The sequence below is a fragment of the Pygoscelis adeliae genome, unplaced genomic scaffold (genome assembly GCF_000699105.1).
Source record: "Pygoscelis adeliae isolate BGI_AS28 unplaced genomic scaffold, ASM69910v1 Scaffold108, whole genome shotgun sequence".
Lineage (NCBI taxonomy): Eukaryota > Metazoa > Chordata > Aves > Sphenisciformes > Spheniscidae > Pygoscelis > Pygoscelis adeliae.
In genome coordinates, this window is record NW_008825498.1 from 4,581,270 (window position 1) to 4,591,847 (window position 10,578).

Sequence of the window (10,578 nt, forward strand, 5' to 3'; positions counted from 1 at the left end):
GCCTGAGGCATGGGTGGTGGGATGCTGGGAAAGCTGTGGAGCACCTGCACAGCATCGGTGTGGACCCTCGCACTTGGGGAAATCTCGTGGCATAGCGACTCCCTTCTGGGGGCAGCAGGGTGGCGGTTGGGATACCTACATATGTTGCCTTTTAAGGTCACTGTGAAAAGTGTGCAATTCTGTCATGCGTGTTGTACATTACTGAGGTAATGTGTGAGTGCTGTCAGCAGTTTCGGTATTGCTTTCTAGCCGTGCAGGAGAACTAATTTCTGCTAAAGATATTAGCTTGCATTTAGAGGTGGGCAGGGGGTGTAACCCTGTAGGAAATAAAATAAAAAAACCTGCATCTCTGTCGATGATAATAATTGAGACTCGGTTTTGTGGCTTCCTAGAACAGCTTTGGAATGAGTATCAGTGATCTACCGAATTCATCAGTGGGCTGGGGCCGGGGAGATGTTTGCATGGTTTCCATGTGGGGTATTTATAGAATAAGCAGATCTCAGGAGCTGCTGATGAACATGCGGTTTAGTCATCACTCCCTCTAAAATGATATTCCATAGCGTTTCTGTATAAAGGTTGGCTGGCAATTGTATTTTTGCATGCACTAAATTTAAAATGCGTGTACATGAGCTGTTTGTAGGAGAGAGAAAAGGACATTTGGGTGTTTCAGAAGCTGTTCTGGTTTTCTTCTCACCGGCAGGATGAAGCATTCTGATATATAATGCTTATGTTCTAAATACCTTTCAGAAAATCAAAGTAGCATGAAGGCAGAAGCGGGGGGGAATGACCTCTGAATTAAGGCCTGTGAATTAGAAATTGCTTCAGTCCCCAAACGCTAATTTGTGTAAAATCAGAGGCTGTTTTCCTGATTGATTTAAAGCACATCCCCAGTGGAGCATGCCGGCAGTTCAGGCTCCCATCGGCAAGAAGTGTTGAACCACTTTGCATTACGCTTGCGGTCACGCCGGCGACAGGGTGGGTTTTATCCAGGCGACCTTGGAAGCGGTCACTTGCAACAGGCACCTGCGATGCCCAGATTCAGGAGTGACACCCCAGGGCTCAGGGGGTGCTGGCAGGGCTTGGGCTGGCACCAAGGAAAAGGAGCAGAGGTCTTAAAATCCACCGCACGCCATCGGAAAGGGGTCACCATCCCCAGGTCACGGGAGGGAGTGCTGGAGTGTGGGAGGGCTCAGACATTTAGTGCGAATGCACTTTATCTCTGTCTGGCAGCCACATGGCATCTAGTGCTTCTGGGCGAAAGAGTATTTCCTTGTAACAGCAGCAGCCATCGCAGTCATCGTGTCGCGCCGCGGCTGTTCCCCTCCTCTCCCGCATGTATTTCATTGCTGTTCGCTTGGACCTAGTGAGGGTAGTTCTTCTCCGAAGTTTCCTCTTGCTCTTGTCAGTTTAATCTGCAAAATCTCTCCTTTTTATTCCCTTGCTGGGTTTCCTGAGGGCTGTGTCTGGCAGCTGTAATCGCGGTCTTGTGACAGGGACCAACTGGGACTGCAAACCAGTTTTATTTATGGCCTCATTCTGATCTGCAATCTAGGTCAGCAAGGGAGCTTGGCATAGTTTGTTATGCCAGCACCTTTGAATGCCGGCAGTCTTGCCAGGAAAGAATGCCTTTAACCCCTTGACCATCTGCTGTGCTCCAAGAGCTCCCTGAATGATCTCTCTAACCCCATGGGTATATAGTCAATAATGTGCAGTATTAATTTTGCCTAGTCTGACTTGGGAGAAAAAAAAAAAATTAAGTCCTTAGGCATCCTTGGGGCACGGCACTAAAATGGTTGAAGAGTTTTATGCCTGAATTCAATAACAAACATGAATAAAATTGATTTTTTTTTTCTTGAAAGAGCAAATAAGAACCCTTAGAGCAAGATTTATTTCAGTGTTTTATGCTGTTGGGCATTTCCTGTAATTTTGACTTGTTTTGAATTAGGGAAAAAATGTACTACAATGTCCTAGTCCCCAGTTTTCCATTTCACAAAAGTACTAAACGGGTTGTTGCATTTTGAAAGCACTGAAGTGGATTGCAAAAGGTTCCACATTTATTTTGTTTTTAAATAAATTAAATCACTTTAATTGCTAATTATGTGTTGCAGAACTGCTAAGATAACTTCTAGTTCTGCAGTGTTGTTAAATTTAAAAATAAACTGTAACTTTCAAACACAAAGAGAATTTCCCTTTTCTGGTGCATCTAAGACTGTTTCAGACAAGGAGAACATAGAGGTCTCCTCCTGCCCAGGGGGAGGTGGCGAGTCCTTAAAAATCTTGCCTGGCAGCCTAATTCTCAGTAGCCTTGCTCACCTCTAGCCCTACTAAATAAAGTTGCTCTCCCAAATATGTACTGATGAGATTAAGGTCTTAATTCCATCATTTTTTCTATGAGGATGGACCCTGATATTTTGCTCCTACCTAGGCAGACCAAACTAAATTTCAGATAAGCAGCGCTGCAGTCACGTGTCTTAAGCTGCAAAGTTGGCTGGCTGCAAAAACTAGACCTGTTGGCTGGGTGTGTTACTTGAACAGGCACTTCTGCCCACACCTTTCAGCTTGTACGTTTTGTAGCGAACCTTCTCCTGGACTGCTTTGGCAGCTGCAGAAGGACTGAAGCTCCAGGATTGAATCCCAGCATCTGGTAAATATGAGATACATGTACTATTCCTGGGGGAGGAAGGCTGGGAATTATCCTAGAGCTGGATGGCTGAGTATCGCTGGTGAAGTAAGTCAGGAAACATCAAAGTCTGTTAAGATCTTTTCATTACGTCAGGTTGGTTTATTACATATAAATAAACAACATTAATGAAGTTTAAGCCTAATTAATTGCTCCTTACAAAATGTAAAATATCTGGAACAGTCTGTCTGATTTTGTATGTTACTGGAAGGTTCTTTTACATCGTTTCATTGCTGCTACTTTTTAAACGAGTGGATATCAAACTACTGAAAAGCACCCTAAAAAAGATTGCTAGTAGCTCTACTGGTAGCAAGGTGTTCTTTTGGACTTCTTTATAACAGCCACATACTGTTGCAAATGGATATACTTAGCAACATTTTTCTTTTCTCCTCCCTTTTTAACTATTTCCTCTCACAGAATAAGGCAGAACCAGATGTGTTTCATCTGCTTGAGAGTGCTGTTGCCCAGATTTTCTCGCTGCTTTCTTACATGTTCTTCTTTTGTACAGGTAAAAGAGGAATGCAGGCTCCTGAATGCTCCCCCTGTCCCACCACGGAGTTCAAAGCCGTCCTCCACCAGTCCTTCCATCCCTCCTCGTACAGTCAAACCTGCACGACAGCAGACCCGCTCTCCTAGCCCTACTCTGTCCTACTACTCTTCGGGACTGCACAACATGTATGTGTTTGAGCTGTGAGAGCCCCGTGCTAGCACTTTTTAAGAAAGTCACATTTAGCAGTATTCTTTTTGAAGGCGCTTGTTTATAAAGGCATGGTATTGTGTCAGAGTTGCTGACTTTTTGTGAAATGGGCTAACCTGTCAAGTTACTTTTAAAGATTCAAGAGGAAGCAAAGCTCCAGCAGAAACTATGTTTTACTAGATAGGACATACCAATTTATATTAAATACCTGCACATATTGCTATAGGTGATCTCACTGTAAGGTGGCACAGGCTGTCTAAATGGAAAATCCTGTACAGTTCTGTATAATTCTTGAAAGGTTTGAATTTTCAAACCGGGACATCTCAAAGCTAGTTTTTGGGTGGGATTTCAGTGCTACATGCATGCAGTGCAGCCAGCTACGGTAAGTGGGGGCACAAAAAGGGTGTGGTAATCCAGAAATGTGTTGTGCCAACTATATGGGAACCTACAGGGTGGGTGTGACGGAGAACAGAGAGGCCAGCAGACACCACTGAGTGCAAAGTGAGGTGTAGCAGAAGGGGGCCAGACAGCTTCCAGATCAAACCCACTTCAGCACAAACCTATCCCACAAACTGGAAAATCCACTCAGGCTAGTTGACAGTTGATAGTAGATTTTGAATTATGTGGCTGCATACCTTTTCCTAGCAATGCAGTGTTCTTTCTCTTTAGAAAGTGTATACACCTTTTGAAGTCTCACCTCCTTTTTGACTTGAACGTCTTGTTGCCATTATTTTTGGTATCTATTCAATGACAAGATACTACCTGTCTGGATATTACAAACTGATCTGAAACACCACTGAAATCATAGAATCATAGAATAGTTCGGGTTGGAAGGGACCTCTAAAGGTCATCTAGTCCAACACCCCTGCCGTGGGCAGGGACATCTTCAACTAGATCAGGTTGCTCAGAGCCCCGTCCAGCCTGACCTTGAATGTTTCCAGGGATGGGGCATCCACCACCTCTCTGGGCAACCTCTGCCAGTGTTTCACCACCCTCAGCGTAAAACATTTCTTCCTTCTATCTAGTCTAAATCTACCCCCCTTTAGTTTAAAGCCATTCCCCCTTGTCCTGTCACAACAGGCCCTGCTAAAAAGTTTGCCCCCATCTTTCTTATAAGCCCCCTTTAAGTACTGATAGGCTGCAATCAGGTCTCCCCAAAGCCTTCTCTTCTCTAGGCTGAACAACCCCAACTCTCTCAGCCTGTCCTCATAGGAGAGGGGTTCCATCCCCCTGACCATTTTCGTGGCCCTCTTCTAGACCCGCTCCAACAGGTCTGTGTCTGTCTTATACTGGATGCAGTACTCCAGGTAGGGTCTCAGCAGAGCAGAGTAGAGGGGCAGAATCCCCTCCCTCGACCTGCTGGCCACGCTTCTTTTGATGCAGCCCAGGATACGGTTGGCCTTCTGGGCTGCAAGCACACATTGCTGGCTCATGTCCAGCTTTTCATCCACCAGTACCCCCAAGTCCTTCTCGGCAGGGCTGCTCTCAATCCCTTCATCCCCCAGCCTGTATTGATACTGGGGGTCACCCTGACCCAGGTGCAGGACCTTGCACTTGGCCTTGTTGAACCTCATGCGGTTCACACAGGCCCACTTCTTGAGCTTGACAGGTCCCTCTGGATGGCATCCCGTCCCTCTGGTGTGTCGACCGCACCACTCAGCTTGGTGTCATCTGCAACCTTGCTGAGGGTGCAATCGATCCCACTGTCTGTGTCATTGATGAAGATATTAAACAGTACTGGTCCCAGTATGGACCTCTGAGGGACACCACTCATCACTCATCTCCATCTGGACATTGAACCGTTGACCACTACCCTCTGGATGCGACCATCCAACCAATTCCTCACCCACTGGCCAGTCCACCCATCAAATCCATACCTCTCCAGTTTAGAGAGAAGGATGTCGTGAGGGACCGTGTCAAAGGTCTTACAGAAGTCCAGATAGACGACATCCGTAGCCCTTCCCGTGTCCACTGATGTAGTCACTCCATCGTAGAAGGCCAAATCATTTCAGCCTAGATGGAATTGGTATAATAACTTATGCTGGAATTGCCTTTCTCAGCCATACTGCACATTTGCAGCTTAGTGTTGTGTATCTGGCAATGATCACTCTAGATCAAGGCTGCTCGTTTGTTTTTATGAAAGCCTGTTGGGTAGTTCTGTCAAAGTCTACTCCACAGGAGGCACAAGACCTCCCAGCGTTTGAGGCCTACCAAATGCTGCTTTCTCTCTTTGTAGCTAAGAATACATCTGCCTCCCAAGCAAGCAGGAAAACAGTGAGAAGTGAAGTTACTTGGGAATTCAGGTGATATTATTTGCCTCAAACTTCACAATATTTGCATGAAATTCATCTCCAGCTTGGGTCCAGACCAGATATCTCCATCTTGGTAGAATTGACCTAGTGCTGCAGAGGAAGCTGCTAGGAAGTTGGCAATGTGTGGACTAAACAGATTGCTGGTGAAGTTGCTTTTCAAGTCTTGCCATTTTTATCAACGATCTTATTTTCTGGATCGTGAAGGGCTGCAACCAATATTTTAAACACAAACAAAACCAGTATGATTTGTCCTTATCTGCCTATAAAAATGCCTGATGTCTGACTTCAGCTGTATTTGAGGTTTCTCTTGCATCCTTTGGCACTGAGTCCCAGTGAGTTAATTTTGGTGGGGGACAAATAAGGAAGCACTTTGAAAATGTTACTTTATCAGTTTTCAGTAATTCCATTAATCTTTTAAATCGTTAAATGTTCCCATTTCTAATATTGAATTAGAGAACAGAAACAGGATCAATCAATTTAATTCCTCTGTATGGTTAGTTGTTTGCAACACCTCACAGACTGTCTTCCCTGAATTGAACAGCCCAATGGCTAGATTTGTGAAAAATGCTTTGCACTGTGTACGTTGGAACAGTTGGCCTTCAAACAGTCAGAAATGACCAGTTGACAGTGTATCCTTGTTGAGGAGGAAAAAAAAAAAGTCTGCTATTTTAAATAACCAACTGCTTTCACTTGCAGACTTGTATTTGTGACATAAGCAGGAAAAAAGAAAAGTTTGGAGGGCATGGAGTGGAGAGTGAGGGATGGTTAGACAGAGGGAGAAGCTGCATCTCTTGGGGCTGAATTTTATAACTAATTTTCCAGTGATACAGATTAGAGCTGCTTTTACACATCTGCACTTAGTGTTTGAGCTGGGCAAGTCCAGGCTGGCTCCCTCTCTGACTCGCTGTAAGCACACGGGGAACTATTTTTTGTGTCAATCCATTCAAAACGATGCTGGTTTTTTGAAAGCTGCTGCCCTCCTCAAACAGTTTTCACTGAGCTGTCACAGAATGACTACCTAGTTTCTTTCTTGAGTAGTTAGTTTCCAGAAGAGAGAGGTGAGTAATTAAAACAATTATTACAACAGTTGGTTTCCCTCTGTTCTGTTAGGTAAGGATTTTATAAATCTGCTAATTGTTTTTCCAGTGTTCTGGCTTAATTGACCAGAATTCCAGAGATCAACCCAATCCTTCAGACTTTCTAAAAGAAAGTGGCATAAAAGCAGCAAACATTTGCTTTTGATAACAGATTGCATGCTTTTGTTGGCACCTCTGTCTCTCAGGAGATAAATCCATCTCACCTGGATATAAACCTATCCGTTCCCTCAGACAGGCTGAGCTAGTTTACCACCTGGAAGTAGGTCAGGGTAACTTTAGGTGCCTTTGAAAAGCAAGTGTTTCTCGTTACAGCTTTTTAAGGATATGGACGCACAAACAAGTTACTGTGGGGTAAACTTAAAGCCTTGATACACAACACATACAGCCAGGTCTGCTTACCCTTCCAAGTAAAACTCTTCCTTTGGCAGTAAGCATTAACTTATTCTGTGTTACTGTATTGCGCACTGGTGCAGTTTTTGCACCGGTGACTGGTGGGGAAGGATCCTCTGCCCTGTGCACGTGCAAGTGGCATAATAAATGAAAATGTTGGCTCCAAAAGGGCTTTTGGTCATCTCTTATGTCAGTCAAGCTTGGGTCTAGTGCAATGGTGACCTGCCCCTATTACGAGCTTTTGCATATCATGACACATCTGTGGTATATAAATATAAAATACAGGATTAGAACATCTTCTAGTATATGTGAGGCTGTTCCTTTTCCCTGGTGGTGTCCCTCAGGAATTCGACAGTGGAAAACCTGAGTATTCGGGAGATGACACAGAACTGAATTGAGACATGTACTTTTTTACGAGCTTGAAGAACCGAGACATGAGGCTTTTGGGTATATCAGCATCTTGTCAGGCTTGTAGAAGGAGTAAAAGAACTGTCAATGCATTATTCAAATGTGTTGTTAATTCAAATCTGAAAAGTTCTGCTGGAGGAAAGAAGATTCTTTCCTTCTGACAGCCACCCTCTGACTCTGTCAGATGATATATGAATTTATTCAAATGCCACATTTTTTCGTACTAACAACATCCTTTCTGCTTTGTTCCTTAAGCAATGTCACAGAGAGCGACAACACCAACCCAACTGAGAGCACACCTGTATCCTGCTACCCTTGTAACATGATGAAAACCGAATCCAAAGAGCCTGAGAGCACGATGCCTTTGGGAAGCCCCTCAACTGAAGCTCTGCCTTCACGGTTATCTTGGCCAAACCATTTTTCAGGAACTGCGGAAGGCCTGAATAGGAGTGATTTCCTGCTCGATCCGAGCAGGAGCTACAGTTACCCCAGACAGAAGACTCCAGGTACGCCAAAGAGAAACTGCCCAGCACCTTTGACTTTTGACTTCGATGGGTGTGAGCTCCCGGCGGGGTACTCCCCGCTGACCCCCGCAGAGTTCACAAACACCATCTCTAGCTGTCCAAAGTCGGCAAGTTACTCTCTAGACTGCACTGATGAGAAAACTCTGGGAGTCAGCAACACAAAGCAGAGCCATTCATGTCCTGCCTTACCTCCTCGGGCACCGAAGTCAAGTGAAGAGAAAATGGTTACAGACATCTGTCCCTTGCCACTGAAAATAGATGGTGCTGAGGAGGAGTCGAAAACTGGTTCTCCAGACCTCTTGGAAGATCAGTATCTCGTTAAAAAGGGCATGCAGGATACGTTCTCTGTGTCTTATCCCTTCTCATCTCCCCTCCACCTCCAGTTAGCACCAAGATCTTGTGGGGATGGCTCTCCCTGGCAGCCACCCACAGACCTTTCTGGACTCTCGGTAGAGGAAGTGTCTAAATCGCTGAGGTTTATTGGTCTGTCAGAAGATGTCATATCGTTTTTTGTTACAGAGAAGATTGATGGCAATTTACTGGTTCAGCTTACGGAAGAAATCCTGTCAGAAGACTTTAAGCTAAGCAAATTGCAGGTTAAGAAAATACTACAGTTCATTAATGGCTGGCGGCCCAAGATGTGATGCCGACTAGTTATTAGTGAAACTGTACGAGATGTGCTCGATGCACTTCAGCTAATACATCACTTCCTGTTTTTTGCACTAAAAGCCCTTCCTGTAAATAGTAGTAGAAAAATTCTTACTATGCAGATAAACGGTTTTGAGTGGTGAATGGATTTTTTTTTTTTGTATGTCAATAATAAAGATAGAGAATCTGCAGAGGTGTGCCTTGAGCATCCCTGAACATTCAACAGCTGCTAAAAACTGGACACTAAGGGAACTTTTACTCCATAGTCTGTTAAGACTTAGTCGTATTTATTACTGAACAATTTGATGCTGAAAGACACACACCGATCCAGTTTACAGTTTTGTGTTAACTGCAAAAAAAATGTATTTCTTATGGGATTATTTCTGTTCAAATAATATTTGGCAACATGCTGTGACTTTCTTCCGTTTCTGTTAACAAAAAGCATGTTCAGATATACAAAAACATCGTTTTCGTACTACAGCTGAAAATGTTAAGAATTGCTGTGAAGTGCCACTAATACACTATTCTTGCAGCATATTTTTATTAACAGTATCTTCCTGACTACCTGTAATGTGGATACATTTTCCATGTTACTTTGAGCAAAAAGAGTTAAATGTTTTTAAAACAAGAGTCTTGCTTAGCTCATTGCCCAGAGGGGGAGGGAGAAGGGGGATTTTCCTACTGAGCCACTCTGCCCTGGCCAATTAAAAGTTTATGACCTGTAGATTTCAAAAGTTGCTTTTGTAGTCGGATGGCTAGAGTAAGTAGCACGACTTCTGGTTGTGCAGCTTTCTCATGGGAAAGGCAGTTCGGTGCACAGACTCTTCTCTCGGCAGATCCTGCCTGCCACAGTAGCCAGCTAGCACAGCCCTTGCAGTAGCCTTGCTCTGGCAAAAGGCAACCTCTTATATTTTCGCTGCTGCTGCTGCTGTTGTCATCTGAAAATGCGCTCAATGTGCTATCCTGTTCCTGTGGTCGGATCTGTGTGGGAAGGTGATAGTACTCCTGTAGGATGCCTTTGAAATAAAGCGTTAGCGAGGTGGGAACAGAAACAGCACATGGCACGCTGGTAAGAAGGAGTCAAGTGAGGGTTTGGGCCATGCCTTGGGAAATGCTTGTGATGTTTTAAGTTCACCTGTCTTGTTTGCAGTGGGCTAGAAGGATGTGGGTGTCAAAGTGGGAGGGACTGTAGCATCGTAAGACGTGCCAATTCAGTTGCCCGGCTGCAAAAACTCACTGCAATAGATGTCACATGGAAGCAGCAGTCAAAAGGGAGCACAGAGATGGGAAAGGGACATTAGGCTGCCCCTGGAGACCTTTCAAATTTAACTGCTCAGGCTAGAAATAGGATTAACTTTCGATTTCCTGTGCTTGGCAGAGGTCTCTGAAATGTGTCTAAATAACCCCCGGATCCTCTGTTTTTTGTGGCACTGAATGCAAGGATTTGTGGAGGTCCTCAGGAAACAGTCTGTGGTGTCCATCCTCAGTGCCCAGGATCCTCAGGTGGCCAGAGCCAGGGATGCTGGAGCAGCTTCACCTGCTGCTGAGCAGAGCCCTGGCCAGGGTGACACCATCACCTGCCTTTCTTACCTTTTTGAAGTACAAAAAAATCTCTCTTTTTCCATTGTAGGGCACGTAGTGGGAGCATCAAGAGAAAATACAGAGGAGGGACAAAAAGGAGAGGCTGCTTTTGCCTGTTTTCTCAACCAAATTCACTCATTAAAAAGAATTTATTTGCAAATGGAGTTTTCTGTTGCCCGGGCAAATTTCATGTCATGTCTCCATGCCAAAGCCAAGATGCATCATTTGTCTTGCAATAATG

At 44.6% G+C, this 10,578-nt stretch overlaps 1 protein-coding gene across 1 annotated transcript in view; it reads left to right on the forward strand.

Moving 5' to 3' along the window:
• The window catches only part of GAREM (GRB2 associated, regulator of MAPK1), an 86,826-nt gene extending 76,739 nt beyond the window's left edge, over window positions 1–10,087 (forward strand). The window contains exons 5-6 of the mRNA XM_009331474.1: window positions 3,189–3,355; window positions 7,840–10,087. Coding sequence (XP_009329749.1) covers window positions 3,189–3,355; window positions 7,840–8,752 — 1,080 coding nt within the window. The 3' untranslated portion in view covers window positions 8,753–10,087. The remainder of the gene's footprint in view (window positions 1–3,188; window positions 3,356–7,839) is intronic.
• The last annotated feature ends 491 nt before the right edge of the window (window positions 10,088–10,578 follow it).